This window comes from Hipposideros armiger, unplaced genomic scaffold, assembly GCF_001890085.2.
Source record: "Hipposideros armiger isolate ML-2016 unplaced genomic scaffold, ASM189008v1 scaffold_531, whole genome shotgun sequence".
Classification (NCBI taxonomy): Eukaryota; Metazoa; Chordata; class Mammalia; order Chiroptera; family Hipposideridae; genus Hipposideros; species Hipposideros armiger.
The window spans coordinates 96,509-120,905 of NW_017731881.1; the positions used below are offsets into that span (position 1 = coordinate 96,509).

The following is a 24,397-nucleotide window of genomic DNA, read 5'->3' on the forward strand; positions in this document are numbered from 1 at the left end:
AGGAGGGAAGGAGGGAGGGAGGTTGGGAGGGAGGGAGGAAGGGAGGGAGGAAGGAAGGAAGGAAGGAAGACACTACCCATTAAACCATGACAGCCATTGTTGGTAAGATATACCTCAATTGCAGAAATACCAAAAGGTGAAAAAAAAATGCATCTTACAATCAGTGATCCCAGCTCTGCTCATTTCCCTGCATGCGACTTATATTGGGGCCTTGGTTTGCCCAGGAGGCTCCATAATTTATAGTCTGACTAGGCAATGTCTTGTTAACTGATATGGTGAAAGAATAAGCTTCGGAGTTAAGCAACCATGTTTGAATTCCACCTCTTCCTCTTGCAATTTACTTGATCTCATAGAGACTTGGTTTTATTAAAAAACAGGGATGATAGTTATGTTTACCTCACAGGGTCATTGTGAGTATGAAATGAGATTGCGTATGTAAAGTGCTAAGAATAGTACCTGATAGAGAGCAATAATTATAAATGGAAGCTACCAGATTGGGAAGGAGGGGGCATTTTATTACTCTATTTATCTATTTCTCCAATCCTTCTTGTGGGCTGAAATCAGTTCTGGGTCTGCTTCCAGTTCTTCGGTAACTAATTTTTTAAGAATATGTGTACACTTATTTTATTTATTGTTTATTTAAGTATAGCTGGTATACAATATTATATTAGTTATATTAGTTTCTGGTGTACAATACAGTGATTCAACATTTTTATACCTTACAATGTATATCACCCCACTAATTCTAGGAATCATCTGTTCAGTAACTAATTTTATAACATTGAGTAGGTAAATAACAGCTTCCTTTGTCCACGGCTTCCTTATCTGCAATCGGATATGATGATCTTTGGGTCCCTTCTAGTTCTAAATTCAGTGATTCTCCTACAATATACCATAGCTCCCAGCCTTCCCTTCTCCTTCTAGGTTGGCCATCTCCTTGTGCGCTCTCTGTAGGTAGCATGATATCAAGCAAAGGGGCAGAAAGATAGACAGTTTTAACTTTTAACCCTGTCACATAACCTCTGAGTCTCAGTTTTAACATGAAGTTTTGCTTTTTTCTTAACTTATCAATTTTGTCATCCCAGAGGAATGGGCATCTCTTTTCTCCTGGGCTCAGACCCCAATCCTGTCTGCCTTCATCACCACCTTTCTCATCAGTTATCCCCCTTTTTCTTTGCAACTTTGAAGCTTCCCTTTCTCTGCTGGCTCCTTCTCTCAAGGATATACTTAAATTTCTCCAATCTTAAGAACACAAAGAAAAGGGACTCTCTCCCTTGACCTCCTGGGACCCTTCCAGCTACCATCTTATCCCATTCTCTCCCTTTCACAGCCAGGCTTTTTGGAAGAATAGTTTATGTTGGTATTTCCACTGCCTTATCTCCTCAACTCATTGCAACCTGACTTCTCCCCATCCCCAACTTTTCCATTAGGTCACTAAGTGCTAAATCCAAAGGGAAATTTTCACTTTTCGTCCTTCTTGACTTCTCTGTGGTATTTGACACTGTGGACCGTTCCTTCTTTCTTCAAACTTTCCCTCCTTGGGCCTCCATGACACCATGTTCTCCTGAGCCTCCTGCCTTTGGCCATCTCTTTTGTGGCCCCTTTGCTAGTTCTTCCTCCCTCTTAAATGTTTATGCTCTCCAGGATTCTGTCTTGACTCTCTTCTTTTAGCGCTCTTCATGATTCCTTGGGCAAACTTATCCATTCCCATGGCTGGTGCTTCGCAAATCTATGTCTCCAGTTAGACCTCCTACCTAGGCACCAAACACAAAAGGATCAATTATCCCATGGGTATTTTCACTGAGATGTTCCATGGATGCCTCAAATTTAACTGGTCCCAAACGGAATTCACTGTCTCTGTTCTGCTTTTGATTCTGTTTTCTTTGGCTCTTTAGTGGCATCACCACCCCATTAATCAAATAAGCCAGAGACCTGGAAGAGCTTACCTCCTAAATATTTCTTGAACCCATCCATGCATTTCCTTCCCTACTGCCTCTGAGCTAATTCAGCCTCATCCTGTCTTGCCTGGTGCCAGAACAAGTTTTCTAACAAGCAAATGTAATTATTTTCCTTTTTTCCTCTGGGTAAAATCTAATCTTTTCACCATCACATAGAAAGTCTTTTGTGATCTGGTCCCACCTACCCTTCCATCTCCATTTTCTGCCAGTCTGTTCTCTAGTCACACTGAACTACTGGCCTCTCCCTGAATCTGACATGCTCTTTCAAGCCTTCCTGCCTTTGTCTATGCTGTTTCCTCTGCCTGGAATGCTCTTACCCTCTTGGCAAACTCCTTTTCACTCTTCAAGTCTCAGCTTGTGTTAACTCCTCCATGAAGTTTCCTCTGATGCCATCAGGCCAGTGTAGATGTTTCTACCTCTAACGTTCTGACTGCATTTTGAACATACCTCCGTGATCCTAATAATTACAATATACTCTAGTTGTTTGAACATTTCTCTCTCCTTTAGCTTCCAATCTCCTTAAGGGCAGGGATTTTGTTTTTCCATCTTTGCATCTCCTGCACTTAGAATACACTAATCAGTCTATGGATCAAATGAATGAATATATGAATAGGTTCCTCTTTGCAGGTGGCATCTTCTATTTCCACACACAAGAGGGAGCTATGCTCCCTCATTGCCCTGGCCTATACCACACTCGAATTCGACATTAACTTGAGTATCACCAATATAGAGCTAAGGACTGGGCAGGAAAAGATTTGACCAACGCTGTCAATTTTTAATCTTTTCACAAAATGTTCAGAAAGCCTCTTTAATAGTTGGAGTCTCCAAAGCATGAATGTTCATGTTTAATTCAATCTGAAACATACATTTCAACTGTAGCTGAAGATGAGTAAGAATTTATGGATTATTGCTGTATAATATGTGATAGTGATATTTATTTTAAAGCAGATGTTTATTGGTTTAAGAATTTTTTTATTTATGACACCTAGACTGAAATTATTAGAATTTTGATAAAAGGCTTTTTTTTTAAGAAAAGGCTATGAAATGTAGAATATCTTGTTTAGTAAGATAAAGCAAATTTGGTAATACATGTTATATGCTGAAAGTTCAAAAACAAATATTTGCAATATAAGCAAATAATAATTGTAATGTATTTTATTCAGGGCCATAATTTAGCATTATTCCTGCATTTATTTGAAAGGGAGGTTATAAAATATTTTATAAGAATGGCTCATCTCTATTATCATGGTGCTTCAAAGAAACACTAACAAAAGGTTTTCTGTATCGTAAGTACAGAAGAATAATGTTAACTTATTTCCAATTCTCCAAAATATCTATTAAAGATGGCAAAAGCAAAAAGACAGTTGGTGAATAAAATTTGCCTTAATTTCTTCTTGTTTACTTTAATAAATTAGGTGCTCCTTAATTTACATTGCCTCGTTTAAAGTTAATTTTTCATGACCCTGATCTTAATTTGATTTTAATTATATATTAAGCTAAAAAAGGCCTCCTGCCTGAAGAGGTGGGACTAAAATGTGAAAAGTCCCCACATCCAGCAACCCTGCTTTTCCTATTAGCTTATAGTTTCCATCAGGAATATCTTCCTCCCTGGCTTGCAAAGGAGTGTCTGACAGTAGAATTTTTTCTATTCTGATAAAAATCTCATGGCAATTTTCACTTGACCAACTTCTCTCCTAGCTCACCACCATGATTGGGGGATATATATATATATATAGTATACTAATATAAATAAGCACAATATACAGACGTACACCTACAAGTTCATATCAACAGAAATACAGGCACGAGAAGGAAGTGGTTCTCAGTAGCATATACATCTAGACATAAAAAACCTCCATCAGAGGCCTCTGTGACAAAATTGGGGTGATATCTCACTGGGCAAAGCCAGTCCTCACATTTTGGAGTCATCCCTTCTCACTTGGTCTGGAGAGGTGAGGGACACCTTTTCCCTTTCTGAAGTCCCTTAAAATACTGAAGCATTTTTTTTTAAATTGGGGAATTGGGGGGATGGGAACAGTGCTGGGGAGTTGGGGGAAGGGGAACAGACAAGTTGCTGTCGTTTTGTTCTTCAGTCTAGTTGTGGAGGATGTTGCTTCACTGGCCCAAGTTGGCACCATCATTGCGCTCTTCCCTGGCGAGGCAGATCAGTCGCCGGCTTCTGGATGGCCGCTCACTGTGGCTGCTGGCCGCTCACGCTGGCTGCTGGCCACACACGGTAGCCCATGGCAATCCACTGCCACAGGGACTGCAGCCCACGCCGTCGCCGGCGACTCATGGCAGCCCAGCTCCAGGTTGAGCTGTTGTTCAGCATCTCAGCTGCGGAGGGCAGTGTCACTGGCCCTCATATGTGGGATCCGAACCGGGGCCCTCTGGCATCCCAAGCGAGTTCTTAACCATCGCGCCACTCGGCCGGCCCAAATACTGAAGCATTTTTTATACTCAGCTGTATTTAAGACAATCCTTACCTACTGTAGGATGAAGTGGGGTTCCCACATTTGTATGAGGGGTGGGCTAGAAATAGTTACCATCTTTAAGAAAACTCATTCTAGTATAAGCTCCAGTCTTCAGCAGCCAAAGTTCTTATGCGCTTTCTTAGTGCTCTGTGACCTGTCATAGCTTGACAAGAATTTCTTCCTGACGTCTCCCCCTACCCACCTCCCCCATCTTCTGGAACCCATAGAGTAAGGACTACTAATTCTCTACATGCCTGGAGTTGCTGACAGCCACCAGAATGTGATGGTTTATTTCTCTGGTTGGGATTGACTCCATTAAAAGCTTACAGCTCGGGCTGGCTGAGGGGACCCTGTCAGGAAGGAACTCCTGTTCCAGCCTCTTCAAAAACACGCAGGGCGGGGGAGGTGGGGTGGTTAGGGAAGAGATGGGGAGCCGACCGGTTAGCTCAGCTGGTAAGAACGCAGTGCTCATAACACCAAGGTTTCCCATTCAATCCTCACATGGGCCACTGAGTTGTGCCCTCCGCAACTGGACTGAGACAACTGCTTGACTTGGAGCTGATGGGTCCTGGAAAAACGCCCTCCACAACTAGATTGAAAACAACCATTTGACTTGGAGCTGATGGGTCCTGTGGAGGGGGTGACGGTGGGGCAGGGGAACACGTGTCTGTGTGTTGTTGTAACAAAGGAGAAATTAAGTGGAAAAACAGAACAAGAGCTGAAAAGTAGGTTGAGACAGGAATCCCCAGTAAGGGCTGAGGTGCGTAAGGATCCCAGAGGTGCTGAATCATGCAAGCCAAACTAGTCAGATTCCAATTTAGCCAAGATAAGGATTCGGTGTCTGTATGCCTTGTGTCGTTTATGGCCTTACGAAGTTTTTCTTCCCTCCTCTCAGTTTCCTACCAAACTTTCTCTTTGAAGATCTGAATTTTATCTGGATGGACACAAAAAGTGCGCTCCTAGGGGCCCGGGCGAGGGCGGCACTTCAATGTCCCCTCCCAAACCCAACTGGATCGCACAGACCCCAGCAGCCGCATCCCCTCCCCACTCACATGGGACCAGGGTTCCCTACCTTCTCCTTTTCCAAAGAATGCGTGCTTGGCAACTCGCACCGCTGGCCTGCTCCTGTGAAACCTCACACGCGGCGCTCCTGGGGATGGGATCAGGGAGGGGACCCGGTCCCGATATTCTGTCCCGATGTTGTCACCAAAACGCATGCCTTTTCTCTCGGCGGGGCTCCCTTCTATCCTCCATTCTTCTAATTCACTTAAGAGCCAGGCTATGACCAGATAAACCGGGTCTGGGGTGCTTCCCCGCCTCCCATTCCAAGTCACTCGCGAACTTCTCACACTGCACCCCAGGCTCTGCAGCGCTGCCCCCAATCCCGGCCTGGTACACAGAAGGGGCCGGTGCCTATCCCCTCCTCAACCATCCCTCCAACCCCTCCTTCTTCTCCCCTCATGCCCAGCACCCCGGACAGCTTCAGCACAAACCTAGCGATGCAGTTCTGGGTCCCGTGGGGCGCGGGCGCGGTGAGACCCTCGAGATCTCACGAGGAATCCAGGGGTGGGAAGTGGTTACCGCAGACTGCCGACAGGGCCTGAGGACCCGTGCTTTGCGTGGACGCCTGGCCAGGTCTGCGGGCGTTGGCGAATCCTCTTGGTCTTAGAGCCCAGATCCCACAGTGTGGAGAGGATTTGGGGAGTGCCTCCCCGTTGCTCCGCACCCTCTCGGTCCTCCGCCCTCTCCCAGCCCTAGAAGAATTGAAGAAACAGACTTGCCCTTTTCGCCAGCCACGTGGCTGCACTAGCCGAGCTCTCCCACGGGCACACATCTATGCCACCTGAGCCCTGCGAGCACGTGCAGTCTCACCTTGCGCGCGCCCAGGTCACCGAGGAGCACCTCGGCGGGTCTCCGGAGCGCGGGTTTCTATCCCGCCCCATTCCGCCCCGCCCCGCCTTAGAACTGGGGCGCGCCATCCCCTCTTCATCTCCCAGTCCCGCCCGCCTCGGCGCAGAGCAGGAGAGGGAGCAGGACGAGACCCAGCTTTGCGGGCCGTTTCGCGCCAGGCGGAAACCAAGCCGCAGTCCCGGCTCCGGGAACACCGCAGCCGCAGGTCAGATCCAGGAGGGCTTCTGCCCGCCGGCCCAAGAGCCTCGGAGCTCGGGGTCAGGGGAAGGGATCTCCAGCCGCTTGGCTGCGGCAGACTGTGCCCCCGCTTCGCCACATTTTTGAGGGAAGTGGAATTCCAGCCTAGCTTCCCCACCCCCTGGGCGTCTGTTCTTAGCCTGAGGCTACAGTGGGCCCTGTTAGGGTCTATCTTCCATCCCATCAAGGCTTTGGGAGACTGCGTTCTTTGAGACCTGGAAATATTGGGTGGCCTAGTTTGCTTGGGCCTAGGGCAGTCTCTCTGGAGCGTATCTTGGCACCAGCACAGGATTCCAGGGAGGGAATTTGGGGCTTTCAGAGGCCAGGCTTTCCACATCAGTCCTCTCTTGCGACCAAGTTGTTATTCCCTAGGGCCTTGACTCATCTTTCCCACCCCAGGGTCACCACTCTAGGACTTCAGGCTGGAAAAGTAGTCATGTGGGGCCAGAACCAGGCAGGCCTGTGTTCTCCCCCTGTTCTGCTGCTGTCTGGGGCTTCACTGCCCTGTCATGAGGCTGTGCCTTCCTTTCAAGATTGCTGCTGGGAAGTTACTGAACCAATGTTGCTGTGTAAATCATTGTGGCTACCCACACACAAGGAGTGGCTATGAAGCAACCTTTCAGATTGTCCCTACAGCCTGGCCTGAAAGCTCACTGTATGCTTTTACAGGCTGAGCGGCACACTGGTGTCTGGGGGCAAGGATTCAGAAGTCAGAGCGGTAGGGGGGAAAGTGCAGGACATCCTAGATCAGGGAAGGACCACTGTGGCCACTTCAGCGTGTCCAGCCTCATGGCTTCGACCATCCAGAGTTCTGTTCTTCACAAACTATCAAAGGCCAGTGCCTGGACAGTCTGTGGGATGGAGTGGGTAACTAACCTTTTGAGTTATGACAGGGCCCAGATGTTTTCATTTTTTAAATGGGGGATGGTGAGTGGGGATGAAGTTACCCTCTGGGTTCCATCCTCTGTGACTAGACAACCTGTCCAGGAGCCCTGAGGGTTTGTCTGGAGATGAGGCTTTCCCTGAGCTCCCACCTTCCTCCACTAGATAGTTCTCCAGCCCACCCCCAATCTCCGTATTGCCTTTCGGAGGTCTTCAGTGGCCTTAGGCACTCCCCGTGCCACTGAGGATTCCCAAACTGAGTCCCCTGCTGCCTCTGTTTCCCTGTTGTTCCTGGGTGATTTACTGATCTGGGGAGAAAGAGCAGGAAGCTGGCATCAAACACATGAACCCCTGTGAGTCCTCACAGAGGAGCCACCTCCAACCTATCCTTTCTGTATTACAACTACATAACACCTTTCAGTTTTCATTCTCATTCTCATATTTGATTCGGGCAACCATACTAGGAGGTAAACAGTTCAGGCCTATTTACTCCCATAACGCGAAGAGAAAAGCAAGGTCCAGACCAGATAAGTGACCTGCCTAAGATTCACACAGTAGACTGGCAACAGCACCACATCCTGCCCTCAGCCCAGGGTCCTGGCCCCCACGCAAGGCTCAGTGCAAGGAATACACACTATTCCTTGGCCAAAGTAATGTTTTCCAATTAATCTTAGGAGGTCAAGTCCAGGAAGGCAGGGATTTCTGTTTGCTACATTCAGTACTTAATCTCAGTGCCTAGGTCCATGCCCACTACAAATTGGGTGCCCATCAGGTATTTGTTGAATGAATGAAAGATTCCTGGGAGGTAGTGAGTCACCTGCTCTTTGCTACCTACCCACTGTGGCCATGGCTCAGCCCTATGCCTTGATTCATAGGGACTTGCAGAGGCCCTGGCCTGACTTTCCTGAACTGTTGGGGTTCATTTTCTCTGTCCTCTGTCTTTTTCTAGGGTTTCCATTTTAAGGGATTCTAACACCTGAGCCCTATTATAATTTTCATCATGGGCTTCCGCCTGGCTCTGGCATGGACACTCCTGGTTGGGCCGTGGACGCTCACAGGTGAGTACAGATTGGAGGAGAAGCATGGCTAGGCGCAGAGGAACCCAGCATCTTCTGGGCTCCCCCAAGCACAGAAGCTGTATCGTATTCATCTCTGTATCCCTACTCCTTAGCTAACACAGTAGCCTGCACATGGTAGGTGCTCATTTCCAGCTTGTTGACTACATGGGTAGATAATGGAATGACATATTTGCCCAAATACACAGAATTAGGGAGCCTTCAACTGCTGTGTCAGCACTTCTTATTTCATTCCTTGTAGCTTGGGGCCCTTTCTCTCTCCCTTATCTTATAAATTAAGGACCCCCTGACCCCAAATAGAAAAAGATTGAGTAGACACACAAAAAATAAAGGATCTTGGGGTCAGACTGGACTAAAAGTTGACCTCTCCAAAGGGAAATCACCACTGTTTTAAAACAATATGACTTAAAAACAAAACAATACAATACACCAGAGTTTCATGTTTGTTACCTTCAGCTTTGGACAGTATCTTACTAGAATCTGAGGCCAGTCTCTGATCTCTGTAGTCTGGGTCTCTGACGAGGGAAGTTGGCTTAAGGTGCCACAAGTTAGGTTAAAAAGAGCAAGTTCCTGATCATCAGGGGTGGGGGATGCAAGAACAGAGAACAAAGACAACCTGTGGAACAATCTGTCTTGGCTGGAGGCAAAGGATGGTGAGATGGTCCCTGCAGCTTCTCGCTTGCCAAAGATGCTCACATTCTCATTCCTTTCTCTCTATGCCTTCGCCTTAATTTTTCCTTTTCTCCGCAGCTCTTGCTTCTTATTCCCAAGAGGCATTTCCCCCTACACCCTCTCCAAGAAGTCCCCCCTTTTTCTGCCTCCAGTTCATCTTATTTTAGAGATCACATGTACATGGCTGCCCTATGTTCCGATCCCAAGTTCTGGATCCTTAGTTGGATTCTGTAGGGGTGGAAATTGTTTTCCTTATTCTCATTTAGGTTCTTTGGCTGGTCTAACAATCAAGCTGTTATAAGACAGAATAACAGGAGAAAAAATACATTGAATTTCATACATATTAGAGCCCCATAAAAATAGGAGACCCAAAGGCAAGTTGAATAGTTGAGGCTTCTGTGCCATCCCGAGCTGAGAAATGGGATAGGGGCCTGGGGCTTCGAAAAGGAGAAGGGAAATTCACAAGGCAATACAAAGAGCAGATGTTTGGTTAGATGTTTGTCCTGCCATGTAGATAAAAATTTATCTCTGGTACTAATTAACTCTCTTTCTGGGCCAGGCCCCCTATCTGGTAGTTAAGGGACAGGTAAGTTTTTCTTGAGTCTGCTAGGTCTCAAGTGCCTTCAGCCCAAAATAATCCAGGTGCCAAAGTAGCATACTTTGGGGTCACTTCTCTGCTCTCCCTCAGTTCTTTGCTCAACCATCAGTGCCTGAGTCATTTTCTTCTCTGACTTCCTGGTGTGTGTGTGTGTGTGTGTGTGTGTGTGTGTGTGTGTGTGTGTGTGTATACATGTACACGCACAAGTCTATCAGGTATGGGGCTGAAGGGTAGCTCTGAGACCCTGTCCTTGGTGTGAGAGGGGAGAGAGTCAGACTCTGGCTGATGAGAGTCCTTTTCTTTGCTCTGATCTCTGAGGTGAGCAGAGAGGGAGCGTCAGCCCTGTAGCCTCCTAGTTTGGGGAAAGGAACCTGGGTGGTGATCTGATCTGATGACTGGAAGGACCTATGCTGTATCTCTGATTCTGGACCTTTCTCTCTGTCCCTCACTGCCTGAGCTCTTCTCTCAACAGCTGAGTGTTCCCTCCCAGGTCCTAGATTTTTGAGAGTACAATAGGGTTAAGAGGAGGAATTATATGGGGGACATGATGCCCCCAAAGAGGAAGAGGTGAAGTTATCTATATGACTATCAGTCCTTGATCCCACCCAAGTAACCGGGGGAAAAAGACCAGAGTAGCAAGGCCTCAAAGCCATAACCCTGCAGCCCACATCCTTGCTCTAGGCTCTGTTCAGCAGGAGAAGGCCAAGCTCCTCTCCACACTGCCCCTGCCCTGGGATGGGTCACAGAACGACATGTCCTTCCCTGGGTGGAAGAGTGGCTGGCTTTTTCTCTGTGTGATATCTTACTGCTTGGAATGGCTTCTGTCCTGCCATGTCCTCCAGGGAGGTGTAAGGACAGTAGAAGTCTCCTGCATCCCCTTCCCCATCGCCATGGTTCTCCTTCTGCTCCCTCTTCCACCCTGAGGCTATTTATCAGCACACTGCACCTGGCTACATTGCTTTAGTGCTCCCTGCCATAGCCACCCTCACCGCCCCCCCCCCAGCTACTTAAAGGTTGGGTTTGAACTTGGGCACTACCTCTCACATCTGTGCACTTCCTGCTGCCCCAAAAGCCAGGCTTGCAGGACCCATATCCTACTGGTCTACCCATCCTCTCATGCACTGACTTGCCCAACTTCCCTTTCCCTCTGTCCTCACACAGGAGCTCAGAATTCCATTTCATGGGAGGTGCAACGATTTGATGGGTGGTACAACAACCTCATGGAGCACAGATGGGGCAGCAAAGGTAGGTGAGAGCAAAGTGGAGACAGAGCCCTAGGGTCAGTGTGGTACCCACTGCTAAGGAGCAAGGGCTGGCAGGCACCAGCAAAGGTTCATCCATTCTAAGGTTTTAGGATCTGTGGTATGGAGGGAAGCCTGGAAGAGAGGAACTCAGGGAGACCCCCTGAGGATTCCTTCTTGTCCCTACCTGTCCCACCCTAGGCTCTAGGCTGCAGCGCCTGGTTCCAGCTACCTACGCAGATGGTGTGTACCAGCCTTTGGGAGAACCCCACCTGCCCAACCCCCGAGACCTTAGCAACACCGCTATGAGGGGGCCTGCAGGGCAGGCCTCCCTGCAAAACCGCACAGTGCTGGGGGTCTTCTTTGGTAAGGGCCTCAACCTGTAGGGGAGGGAAGTCACTGGGGTCAGCTACACACCTCTATTTCTGAAGGGGGACTCAGGGAGTGAGAGAGAGAAGTGACGGAGGGTGAGAGAGATGGAGGGGAGCAGAGGGAGAAAGTCTGGCTGGGGGAGGTATAAATCTGACCTGCGTTGGGCTGTTGATGGGGGTGGGGAACAGAAGCAGGAGCATGAAAATAATTTGGTAGGGACTCTTGGTAGGACCCTGTTCTCACTCTTGGCCCCTGTGGCTCCTAGGGCAGGGTTCTGACACTGGCAGGAGGGCTGGGGGGGGGGCGTGCTGGGGGTAGATGGGCGTGCTAGGGCAACCTTACCCCAGTGACTGGCTTGTTGGCTCCTAGCAGGAATGCCAGGCTGTTGCGAGCCATCCAGGGTGCCCACACTTGCTTTCCAGTGTCCACCATCCCACTCAGGTTGGCCACCCTCTGGGCAGGCTGCTCCCAGCAGCGTGTTGGAGCCCACACTGCCATTCTGATTGCTAATTGCCTAGGCACACTCACTGGGCACCTCCCAGTTACCAAGGAGAAGGCCAAACTGGAAATGAAAACAGTTTGGACCAGGGTATATAACAAAGGACTGGGAAGAGATGGGGGAGGTGAAGGCCTAGACTTGCCAATAACAGCTGCTGAGTCCTTTGAAGATTCAGGGGAAGGAGGAGGAGTACTAGATGCCTGGTGCTGAAAGGTGCGTGGCCTTAGCTGGCCCTTGCATGCCTTCCTCCACTGTGGGCAGGCTACCACGTGCTGTCTGACCTGGTGAGTGTAGAGAGACCCGGCTGCCCCGCGGAGTTTCTCAACATCCGAATCCCGCCGGGAGACCCCGTGTTCGATCGTGACCAGAGCGGGGACGTGGTGCTGCCCTTCCAGAGGAGCCGCTGGGACCCCAAGACCGGACAGAGCCCCAGCAACCCCCGGGACCTGGTGAGACAAGGCAGGCGGCGGGGCGGAGGCTGGACCGAGGCGGGTGGGGCCCGGGGCTCTGGGCCTGGGGTGTCCAGTCGGGAGAGGCTCCCACCCGACACACACGGACACCCGCCTGGCCCTGGTCCTCCCTTACCCGCCTGGGCTACACGACCCCGGCTCACCTGTCCGGTGCCCCCGCAGACCAACGAGGTGACGGGCTGGCTGGACGGCAGCGCCATCTATGGCTCTTCGCATTCCTGGAGCGACGCGCTGCGGAGCTTCTCCGGGGGGCAGCTGGCGTCGGGGCCCGACCCGGCTTTCCCCCGGGACGCCCAGGTCCCCCTGCTCATGTGGACCGCGCCCGATCCTGCCACGGGACAGCGCGGGCCCCAGGGCCTGTACGGTAAGGCAGCCGGGTCTGGCAAGGGCGCTGGAGGGGCGGAGCGGCCAGGGCTGGATGGAAGGCGGGCTAGGGGTCGGCGAGGTGCCGCTCCCCGGGGTCACACTGCCGCTCACCTCGTCCCCTGCATCCGCACATCGGATGCAGCCTTCGGGGCGGAGCGAGGGAATCGCGAGCCCTTCCTGCAGGCACTGGGCCTGCTCTGGTTCCGCTACCACAATCTGTGGGCGCAGAGGCTGGCCCGCGAGCATCCGGGCTGGAGGGACGAGGAGCTGTTCCAGCACGCGCGCAAGAGGGTCATCGCCACCTACCAGGTCAGTCGCACGGCCCTCCTCCCAAGTCCTGCTCCACAGGAGGCTCCGCTCTCCCCCAAAGCCCCTCACCCAGAAACTCCGTTTTCCAGGAGGACACCCTCCCCAGAGAGCTGACGCCTAGGAAGGAATAGACCCTGAAATGATAAGGAGGCAAAGCGCCACTTATACAAGAGATTTAGCTCACACCCCCCATATATACCCATTTCTTTCGGGGGACAGGCCTCCGCGTCTCTCCTGTTTGAGCTGCCTCTCCCATGACTACTCCTGCCTGGTCCGCACCTCCCACCTAAGCCTTCCTTGGGCTCAGATCCCTCCTGGCCTGGCAGCTACAGCACTCGGCTCCCCTTTCCCCTCTCTTGACCCTCAGAACATCGCTTTGTATGAGTGGCTGCCCAGCTTCCTGCGGAAAATGCCCCCAGAGTATGCAGGTGAGGGGTTGGGGAGGGAGGGTGGGAGAGCTTGCAGGAGTCTTTTTGGAAGAGGGGAGGTGGGGTGGAGGTAAGGTGGTTTTAGGGTCAAATTTTACTGTCCTGTTTCTTCTTCCCTTACCCCAGGATACCGCCCTTTCCTGGACCCTAGCATCTCCCCAGAGTTTCTGGCGGCCTCTGAGCAGTTCTTCTCCACCATGGTGCCCCCTGGCGTCTACATGAGGTGAGGGAGGGCTCAAATAAACATTGCGGGGGCGTGGTGGTGGTGGCCAGGCTTGTCAATTGAGAAAAATTGCCTGAGGAGTCTTTAGGACAGGAGTCTCACCCTTTAGCAGTCTGAAGTCTTGCCCACTTCCCCAGGAAAAAATTAATATGGAGAAGAAGAAAAGCAGTTGTTTAAAAAGATACATCCTTGTGGTTTTTAAGCACTTTTGTGTTTATTTTCCAGCAGCTGGTGTAGATACTAATCACCCAGTTTAAGATGGGCTAATTGAGGCTCAGACGGTGAGTCACAAAGCCTGCTCGTCTGAACCTAAGATCTTGACAATACACTGGGGACATTTTTAGCTGTAAGCACAGGGCCTGAGGCTTATAAACTTTTTGGAGAAATTATAATAAAAACAGGTGAGAGCTGGAGAAAATGGTGGCTCCAAAATAATGAAAAGGGAACTTTAAACTAAAAATATACATTTAATTAAATGTATATGAAACAAAGCATGTTAGTTTATTTTTTACAATTGCATTATAATTTAAAACAATTCATAGGTTAGAATTTCTTTCTCTGGAACAGTTTCCGGATATACCTGATAATGGCCAAGAGATCATAGCAATTGAGTTATCCATAGACAACTAATTTCAAAAGGACAATTAAAAATCCTTTAAAAATGCGTGTGTGTGTGATATGTGCTATCACATAGCATACACACATATATATAGGGAGAGAGAGAGAGAGAGAGAGAGAGAGAGAGAGAGAGAGAGAGAGAGAACGAACAAACTTTGAGTGCATTTTTAGGTGTTTGGTCTGATGTAGGGAGAGGGACCTCCCAAAAGTCAGATTGTTCAAGACCTACCCTGACCACATACCACCTCAGGGAAGCAATGGCTGGGCCTCTGGCCACAACCTTGGAGACCAGAGCTGATGCCTGACATTAGGACTGGGTGGCCTCAGTCACCACTCCCCTGCTCCTTGCATTTCAGAAATGCCAGCTGCCACTTCCAGGGGGTCATCAATCAAAACTCAAGTGTCTCCAGAGCTATCCGGGTCTGCAACAGCTACTGGAACCGAGAGGTCAGGGCTGGGGGCATATATGTGGGTGGATATATGTGTATTGTGTGTACATGTGCACACATGCATGCATGTGTATAAGGGTGTGTGATGAAGGTGAACAGTAGGGCTGAGGCAGCAGTTGGGATTGGGTGGGATGGAGGAGGCAGCCTGAGGGACTGCAGCCATCTCCCCTACTAGTGTCTGAGATGACCAGGTAGCTGTACATGGTTAAAAGTCAACCCTCTTCTCCCACCTCAAGGCTATGTGAGAGACAGTGGGGCCTGTGCAAGTGTGCCTCTATGTTCATTGCTTTCTCCTAGGTTTTTCTTCTCCCTCAACAGCTCTGCATCCCTGTAGGCCTTGGAGTACCCCAGCCACCCCAGTCCCCAAAGAAACTTCCCAATTAGACATACCCAGGGCAGAGTGTGAATATGTTTGTGTGGATGGGGGTGAGGAGGAAGGGGGGATTCTGAGAGATGACTGGGGACAGTCTGTCCATCCAAACCAGGTCAGTGTAGGTCAGGAATATCGATCATTAATTTAAAGCAAAATCAGATACGTTGTGAGTGTTCATAGAGGGGAAGGGAGGTGGGAGAAAAAGAGAAGAGGAAGGCATAGGATCAGAGTCATAGAGCTGAGCTGAAAGAGACCTCAGTGTCCTCCTAATCCCTTTTTATTATTAATTTTATTTTATTAATCTCTAAGGCCCTTTTTATTAAGGGAAGGACACTGAGTTCAGAGAGATCCTGGGACTTGCCCATAATCACACAGATAATTAGCAAGGACCAAGACCTACATCTTCTAGCGCCTTTGTCAACCATACTGTCTAGTCTCCTAAAATAGAAGGAATAAAGGTTTCCATCCCTTGTGCTTGTGGAGACCTGTCTCCCAGCAGCATGGGCTTTGGATAGGGACATCACTCACCCTGAGTGGGACATCAACCTGTAGAGGAGGAATAGCCACCGGTTTGGGAATGACAGCAGGGCTGGGTGGACCCAGGATATGGACTGTGGGGTGGAGGGAGCCTGGCTGCTCAACCTCTGCCCCATTAGCTACACCCTTTCCTCTCCCGACCCCCATAGCACCCAAACCTACAAAGAGCTGAAGATGTGGATGCATTGCTGCTGGGCATGGCCTCTCAAATCGCTGAGCGAGAGGACCATGTGGTGGTTGAAGACTTGAGAGGTGAGGCTGAGGCCATCCCTGCAGGTTGTGTACCCCTGGTCCCCGGGAGCAGATTCAGCTGGAGCTCCAGAGTCAGGCAGGGAGGGGTGCCAAGGGCTGAGAGCCTGCACTCTCTGAGTGCTAGCCCTGGCTCCTCGCTCCTTTGGTATGGCTCAGGGATCCCTGGGGCTGGTTGGAGCCTGGGGTATGGGCTGGAGGAGCTAGGGTGGCGCTGAGCTCCCTCAGATCTTCCGGTATGTCATTTCCAGATTTCTGGCCTGGGACGCTGAAGTTTTCCCGCACAGACCACCTGGCCAGCTGCCTGCAGCGGGGCAGGGATCTGGGCCTGCCCTCTTACCCCAAGGCCAGGGCAGCACTGGGCCTGCCTCCTGTTACCAGATGGCAGGACATCAACCCTGCACTCTCCCGGACTAATGGCACTGTGAGGAGGGGTCGGGACCCAGAGGGCAGGGTGGGAGAGCTAGGGCACACTGGCCTGAGACACAGAAGATGGGCAGCAAGATACAGGCACCAGAGACAGACAAGAACCTGGTGAGAGGGGCAGGGCTCACCCAGGTTGACTTTCCCAGTATCACACACCAGGATGGAGGTTACCAGATAAAGCAGGATTCGGTTTTAGACTCTGTAACTGTGCAGCGCCAGCAAATGTTTATTTTATTGGGCATCCATTGCATGCTAGGCACTTAATAGGCATTTTCTCATTTCCTCTTCCCAATGATTTCCTGAGTGGGTATAGCAGGCCCTTGACTCAGGAACAAGTCGTGCTTTCGTGCACTGATATTCAAGCTGCTTTTGGGGAGTCAGCTGTCACACCTGAGCTATCACCTGGACGAATGGCATTGCCTGCCAGCCAACAGACCAGTTTTAGCCTCCTTACTATCTTGGCACAGCAGTGTTTCTGCAATTTTATGACTACTTTATTGCTTGTGTTCTTATTATTTTACAAGATTGTTAGAAAAGTGGAGAATTGAAAGGCCGACAAAGAAGTGATATGTGCATGGGGCTCATAGACTTCATAAAATCAAAATAAAGATAGGAATCACCAGACATACCCAAAGTAGCAAATCTTTAGTTTCAACTGGGCCTTGTTGGAATTAAGCTGGTCAAGTGCTTATTTACATTGTGGAGAAAAGAACTAAAGTAAAGGTCAGGTAGAATATGCTGCTCATATATTGTTGAAGACTGTCTTTAAAAGGCAATGTATATGCAGGGATTTGATTTTTTAAACATTTTTTTTAAGCCCTGAGAATAAAACTTTTTTCTAACACAGCAGTCCATACTTCAACATTTGCACTGATTTTGATCCTTCAATTTTCATACCTTTTCAAGAACAAATCATGTAGGGGACTGGCTGCCTGTTTCATGCCAACTTTGTAAAATAGGCAGCTGAACCTGTGAGAGAGTTCGCATAATGAGTTAACTTATGTAAAGCACTCAGAGCAGTGCCTGGGGCATAATAAGTGAATAATTGTCACTGTCATTTATTATTATGATTATCCCTGAGGCTGATCCCTTGGAACCACCTCTTTGCCTGAGGGTGGGTGTCAGGTCCTTACACTCACTCCTGTCCCCAGGTGCTGGAGGCCACAGCTGCCCTGTACAACCAGGACCTATCCCGGCTGGAGCTGCTCCCGGGGGGGCTCCTAGAGAGCCATGGAGACCCTGGACCCCTCTTCAGCTCCATAGTCCTTGACCAGTTTGTGCGGCTGCGGGATGGCGACCGTTACTGGTTTGAGAACACCAGGAATGGGTAAGGCCTGCCTGGGCCCCACCTCCGACTCCACCTCAGCCTGGGCCCAGACCCTCTGCCTGTAACAGCCCGCATGGGTCCTTGATTTCCAGCTGGTCCCACCCCCTCTCAACCCCTTTGCGTCTCTTTCCTCATCTGGGGAAACTGTGAGAACTCTCCACCTCTCCCACCCCCAGGCTGTTCTCTGAGGAAGAGATCTCAGAGATCAGAAACACTTCCCTATGGGATGTTCTAGTGACCGTCACCAATGTGGACCCCAGTGCCCTGCAGCCCAATGTCTTTTTCTGGCATGCGGGTGAGTGGGCAAGGGGTGCTTGGAGGGGTTTGGGGTCTGGCGTTTCCTTCCTCCTCAGCTGTGGGTGTGGTTCAATGGGGCTGGACAGTAGACTCCTAGGGAGAGTGAACTACGGCTCTACCCTTGGGAACTTTGGATCTGGGCACCAAGGTTGCCACACACAGCCGTGTATGTTCCCCTCTGCACAACTCCAGGAGGTGCCCATGAGGGCAGGACTGAGAATCAGAGAGACCTGTTGAGGAGGCTCAAGTTCAGCTGTGATGGGGTTGGGGGTGGGTAGAACAGTAGGAGGGCCTTGTACAGTGAGGATATCCCAACCCCACAGCAGTGACAAGGGAAGGGTTGTGTGTGTGTGTGTGTGTGTGTGTGTGTGTGTGTGTGTGTGTGTGTACATATGTACATGTGAGGGTGAGACAGAGGTTAAGGTTCATTTGGGACCCTACTTGTTACCCAAGTAGGCAAACACCACATTGCTGGTACAATGGCAGGGGTAAGCAGTCCCCTCCCCTCTGTTACCCAAAGCCCATTTCCTTAGAGGGCCATCCTAACTTCCTCCATGATCCTGTGCCTGAGCCTGTGGCCCAGCACCCCACAGGACCCTAGCTTTCTCTGGCTCCCCAGGAGACCCCTGTCCACAGCCAAGACAACTCAGCACCGAGGGCCTGCCAGCCTGTGCGCCCCCAGTCATGAGGGACTATTTCAAGGGCAGTGGATTTGGCTTCGGCGTCACCATTGGGGCTCTCTGCTGCTTCCCCCTGGGTAAAAGTGATGGGCAGGGCAGGGTTGGGTGAGAGATGCAAGCTGAGGAGCAGGGTTGGGGTGGACCCATCTGTGACAGCCAACCATGCAGAATATGTTCCCCTGGGCAGACGATGAAAACATCAGAACAGGAGCGCACATGAGAAGTGTTTGACCTGCAGATAAGTCAGCTCCAGGGAGAATTATTCCCCTGTTCTCCTGAGTTCCCCACCCCACCCGAGGGCCCAGATTGGTCAGACGCCATGAGGAATCCATAATCCACAGCTATTTGTAGGAGCCTGGCTGGGAAACTGTCAGAGCAAATCCTTATTAGAGAACCAGGGCTGAGATGTGGTTGCTGAGCCATAGGCTTGGGACTTAGTGTTTGACACGGCTGGGTGTGGGGTCAATACCAGCAGCCTGGCAGAGTGCGTCCAGTCTCTAGCCAGGAAGGGAGATGAGTTGTAGAAGCAGGAAAGGAGGCTGCGCAGGCATCTTAGATACCACCCAAAGCAACCCGTGGGATGCAAACCAGCTCTCCCCTGGCTCCCCCCTCCCCCCCAACTCGTGGGAGCTTTACAATTTGACACAGCTGAACGGACAGACCTAGGATGTAGGGAAAGCAGGGCATCTTGCCAAGGAAAGGAGGCTGGGAGAGGAGCCGCTGATCTTCGCAGGCCCCCACCTTGCTCTGAGAATCCTATTGTGTCTGCCCTCCCAGTGAGTCTGCTTGTCGCATGGATTGTTGCTCAGCTCCGGAGGAGAAATTTCAAGAGGCTCCAGGGCCAGGACCGCCAGAGCATCAAGTCTGAGAAGCTCGTGGAGGGCGTGGAAGGTAGGTCTGGGGCCAGCTGGGGTGGTGATGGGGAGGACATAACTCAGGGTGACAGCCCCATCTCCACTTCATCATCCTAAGGAAAAGGCCTGCCTTTCCTAGGCCTCCAGGCAGCCAGGGCAGGTGGGAAGAGCCGGTGGGTTATTTAGGTAGAAGTCGGACCTGGATTCCTTCCACCTCCTAACTCCTCCCAATGGCTCCCAAATAAAGAGAATGTGATAGACTCATAGGGAGGATCACAGGACCCTGATTACATTTCAAAGGGTTACCGTGACTCACAAATTCCCAAGAACTGCTGCTTTGTGTATCTCACACTAGAATTTCAGGCAACAGGGAAGTAATTAATGAAGGTCTAGTGTCAGACTGACTGAGAATTGGAATCTTGGTTCTACCAGTTGGACCTTAGGCAGATTTTTAAATTTCTCTAAATGTGTTTTTCCTTATCTGTAAAATAGGAATAATAATAGCACTTACCTCATAGATCTACGAAGATTAAATGAACTCGTTCATGCAAAGTACTTGGTACAGTGTTGGGTACATAGGAAACACTCAGGAAATGGTAGTTGTTCTTCTCATGGGCGAGAGGCACAGCGGGACTGTTGGAGAGGAGATGGCACTCAGTACCCAAGAAGGGGCAAGGAACTGTGGAGGCCTTGATCCGACTCCAGCCCTGAGCTGGCTTTCTTCCTCAGGATGCACTTCGGGCAGGGCAGGCCCACCGTGCCCAGCTGACCCAGCCCTGTCTCTCCCCAGCATTGGAATGGCAGGGCCGCAAGGAGCCCTGCAGGCCTGTGCTCCTGCACCTGCAGCCCGGGCAGATCCGGGTCATGGACGGCAGGTTCTCTGTACTGCGCATCATCCAGCTGCGGCCCCCACAGCAGGTCAACCTCATTCTGTCCAACAACCGTGGACACCGCACCCTGCTGCTCAAGATCCCCAAGGAGTATGACCTGGTATGGCCCAGCTGGTCCCTTGGCTCCTTGTCCACAGTCACAGCCAGGGAGGCAGCCAAGTGGAGGGGAAGGTGCGCTGGACCAGGCAGAGTTTCCGGCTTCTAGTCCCTGACTGTGGTACCTGATAGATAAACTTGAGCACATTCGTCCTGCTCTGGGCCTGCTGGATGGCATAATCTCCACAGTCCCCTCTTACCCGTGCAGACACAGTTTGCCCCTTCCCTGTCTAAGGACACCATGGCAGGTCCTACTGGGAGTCCTTGGAAGAAACTGGGCCCTCTTCCCTGTCCCCTGATTTCAGGCTGTAGTGAATTGTTAGAGGTTTTGGAGGGGAGCTCAATCAGAGGCTCATCTTCAGCTCTGACTGCCTGGCTTACCATCTCCTCTATCCCTGGGACTCCCTGCTTTCCCCTCTCTTCTCCAGTGTGGGGTAGAGAGGGAAGAATGGCTTTGTACACATGCCTGGAATGCTACCTCTGCAGCTATAAGTAAACCACTTAACCCCATGTGCCCAGAATAACAATATCCCTTTTGCAAGTGTTCTCTTTCCAGCAGATTCTGCACACACCACCCCCCACACCCCCGCAAACACAAAATTCATGTAAAGTTCCTAGCCTCAAGAGGCCTTGACAAATGGTTGCTCTCCCTCCTGCCTCCTCCGTAGGTGCTGCTATTTAACATGGAAGAAGAGCGGCAGGCACTGGTGGAAAACCTTCGCGGGGCCCTGAAGGAGAGTGGGTTGAGCTTCCAGGAGTGGGAGCTGCGGGAGCAGGAGCTGATGAGGGTAGCTGTGACTCGGGAGCAGCGGAGCCACCTCCTGGAGACCTTTTTCAGGCACCTTTTCTCCCAGGTGTGGATGTGGGATCAGATCTGTCCTAGCGTGTTCGCCTGTAGTGGGGCCCTAACTGAGGCCATGGTGTGACTCCAGGGAAAGTCAGAAGCCCTGAGTTCTCGGCCAGGAATCAACTCTACTGTGATTTTGGCCAAGTCACCTGACCCTTCTATAGGGAGGTGTTCTTGCCCTCCTCCCAATCCTGTCCCTCCCATGAGACTTGAGAGAGGCAATGCCTATGAAGGGGCTTGTGTCCCTTATCTCTTTGTTCAGGCTCTCTGCCCTCACTTATCCCCCCAAAGGCTGCAGAAACCTAGAGCAAGACAGGCAGCGGGGGGTAATGAGAACCCTCGTCACCCCTCCTTGGGTGACTGCAGCTGCTAGAGGCCTCCATGGTGCATTATGGTCCACCTTGCAGATTTCCGAATGCTACTGAGAGGATGTGGGGAAATAAGTTAGGAAGAGAAATGCAAGGACTTGAGTTCATATCTGGCATAAAAATAAAGGCAGCCTGGGAGCAGAACAGTGGAGAGGAGAAACTTGGGAAATACAAGACAAATACAGCATGGACTCCCACTGAAGGAGTTTGTCATCCCACTGGGAAGATGGGATGTGTACAGAAAGGAAGCTAACTGGCAAAAAATGACAGCTACAAAAATGACCCTGGAAATAAGTGGTCTAGGAGTTCAGAAAAGGCAATGAGGCTTCAGGCTGATGTAAAGTCATGGTGGAAATGAGATTTGACAAGGACTCAAATTTGGCAAAGTTTTGGCTTAGAAGAAAGGAGCAGGAAAGACTGAGCAGAGGTGCCTGGTAAAAGGGCAAAAAAAAAAAATTAGTGTTTGAGGAGGAGCAGGGTTGGCTAGCTGGGGAGAGGATTCATGAGGGAAGCTACCATTTACTCCTCAAACAAGTGGAACTTGAGTATGAACTAGAAGGGAGGCTCCGTCCCCCAGCTGGGTTGACTCCTTGCCCAGGGCCCAGGCAGGACCTGGGCACCTGCGCTCAATTCAGGATCTGCCAGGGCTGAGCACTCCTTGGGCTGGGAAGTGAGGGTGTGCTACTGTATCCCGGGGGTAACTGCCAACCCTTTCTATCTGCACGGTGCTTTCAAAATATTTTCCACACAGCTTGTCTTGTTGATTCTCACAATAACCCTGTGAGATATGTAAGCAGATGAGGAAATGAATGCCAGACAACTGAAGCGACTTGCCTGAGGCCATTCAGTGAGCGGGTAGCACAGCGGGGACATGAACAAGCAGGGTCTCATGCCTCCAGTCCCAGGCTCTTTCTACTAAAGCACCTTGTTTCAAGTAACAAGGTTTACCTCGTGAAACCACAGCCCACCTCGAGCAGGGGCTCCCAGTTGCTAGGCAGGAAAGGCAGGTGTAATGGTTTGCAGCCTGCCTGCTTCTCTCACAGCCTGCTCTCCTTATGGTGGTCCAGTCCATTGGGTGGGCTGGAGATGGCTCACGATGAGAATTGCCCCTTCCCAAGCCCAACGTTTTCTCAACTCAGCTGGGGCTTTTTCTCAGTCAAAACTCCTTTGGATGTAAGAGCAACCCACTCAAGCTAGCGTTCACGAAAGGGGCAGTTGACTCTGAGGGTATAGTGGTGTCACGGGAATTCTAAAGGGAGGACTGTGACCTGTCCTGGAAAGTATCAGGAAAGAGAAGGCTGTCAGCAAACAAGGCCACTTTTCGCTGAGGCTGCCTCTGTTTTCTCTGTGCCCCTGCTTCCCTGTCTGTCTTTGGGTCTCTGAGCACTTTCATGAACAGGGTGGTCCACAATTTCTGAGTTTTCTTGTGCTCATGTCAAGACAGACCTGGGACCTCTCAGTCCCAGTTCCAGATCCCCTGCTCCACTCAAGTGTACATCCCTGGTCCATTCAGCGGGTGCACAGGGCCAGGGTTCTGTAGAACAAGGGGCCAGAGGGACCACCCTCAGGGCTTTCAGGGTAATGCTTAGATGAGGGGCTGTGGGCAGACACCTTAAAAGGTGGCTCCTGCAAGCCTCAACTGGTCTTCAAGTCAAGGAATTCCTGTCTCCTTCTCTCCCTCCCTCTGCTGCTGCCTGAGTACAGGTGCTGGACATTGACCAGGCAGATGCAGGGACGCTGCCCCTGGACTCCTCACAGAAGGTGCAGGAGGCCCTGACGTGCGAACTGAGCAGAGCTGAGTTTGCCGAGTCCCTGGGCCTCAAGCCCCAGGACATGTTTGTGGAGTCCATGTTCTCTCTGGCTGACAAAGACGGCAATGGCTACCTGTCCTTCCGGGAGTTCCTGGACATCCTGGTGGTCTTCATGAAAGGTAGGGGGAGGAGGGAGAAATTGTCCAAATAGAAGAAGATCAAAGGGGCTGGAGGCTGAGGCTGGAGTGCAGCTGACCTATTGGAGATGGAGAGACACTGGTGCCGGGTTTCTAGTCATGGCAGACATCTGGGAATGCCCAGGTAAGGGTCAGGAAGCAGACTGACCCCTCACTGTGTCCAGCAGTGGGTCACACTAGGGTGAGGCCCCTTTTAGCCAGCCGGGGGCTTAGGCAGGTGGGCTGCTCTCATGGGGTTCTCCTTCTCCCAGGCTCCCCTGAGGAGAAGTCTCGCCTTATGTTCCGCATGTACGACTTCGATGGGAATGGTCTCATTTCCAAGGACGAGTTCATCAGGATGCTGAGGTTGGTCCTGAGGGACAGTCAGGAGAGTGGGCCAGAGCAGGAACTGCCAGGGGAAGAGGCGGGACATGAAAGAGGAAGCAAGAGGGCAAAGAGCGGGGGCTTCCTTCTCCTCACCCATATAACCAGAGACTGATATAGCTGGGGGTGGGGGGTGGGAGTCGGGATTTGGCCAGTCGAGGCCCTTCTTCCATGTTGGCTCTGAAGGCCTGAGGTAATGGTCATTGGGCCCTTGTGCCTAGGCCCCAGACCCCTTGTCAGGGCCTGATGGCTCCCTTCCCCTGGCCCCAGGTCCTTCATTGAGATCTCCAACAACTGCCTGTCCAAGGCCCAGCTGGCCGAGGTGGTGGAGTCCATGTTCTCTCTGGCTGACAAAGACG

At 51.0% G+C, this 24,397-nt stretch overlaps 2 protein-coding genes across 2 annotated transcripts in view; one reads left to right on the forward strand and one right to left on the reverse strand.

The window, feature by feature from the left end:
• Nucleotides 1-6,168, reverse strand: part of DUOXA1 (dual oxidase maturation factor 1) — a 10,648-nt gene extending 4,480 nt beyond the window's left edge. Inside the window, exons 1-2 of the mRNA XM_019668675.1 lie at nt 5,926-6,168; nt 5,505-5,582 (exon numbers count right to left, since the gene is read on the reverse strand). The gene's annotated coding sequence lies outside the window, so the exon portion shown is untranslated. The remainder of the gene's footprint in view (nt 1-5,504; nt 5,583-5,925) is intronic.
• A 298-nt stretch (nt 6,169-6,466) lies between these two features.
• The window catches only part of DUOX1 (dual oxidase 1), a 32,657-nt gene continuing 14,726 nt past the window's right edge, over nt 6,467-24,397 (forward strand). The window contains exons 1-20 of the mRNA XM_019668672.1: nt 6,467-6,548; nt 8,412-8,520; nt 10,970-11,053; nt 11,251-11,415; nt 12,182-12,369; nt 12,553-12,754; nt 12,899-13,065; nt 13,433-13,493; nt 13,620-13,716; nt 14,691-14,781; nt 15,843-15,945; nt 16,194-16,366; nt 17,520-17,695; nt 17,872-17,990; nt 18,612-18,749; nt 19,450-19,563; nt 20,317-20,516; nt 21,181-21,366; nt 23,432-23,657; nt 23,927-24,020. Coding sequence (XP_019524217.1) covers nt 8,463-8,520; nt 10,970-11,053; nt 11,251-11,415; nt 12,182-12,369; nt 12,553-12,754; nt 12,899-13,065; nt 13,433-13,493; nt 13,620-13,716; nt 14,691-14,781; nt 15,843-15,945; nt 16,194-16,366; nt 17,520-17,695; nt 17,872-17,990; nt 18,612-18,749; nt 19,450-19,563; nt 20,317-20,516; nt 21,181-21,366; nt 23,432-23,657; nt 23,927-24,020 — 2,642 coding nt within the window. The 5' untranslated portion in view covers nt 6,467-6,548; nt 8,412-8,462. The remainder of the gene's footprint in view (nt 6,549-8,411; nt 8,521-10,969; nt 11,054-11,250; nt 11,416-12,181; nt 12,370-12,552; nt 12,755-12,898; nt 13,066-13,432; nt 13,494-13,619; nt 13,717-14,690; nt 14,782-15,842; nt 15,946-16,193; nt 16,367-17,519; nt 17,696-17,871; nt 17,991-18,611; nt 18,750-19,449; nt 19,564-20,316; nt 20,517-21,180; nt 21,367-23,431; nt 23,658-23,926; nt 24,021-24,397) is intronic.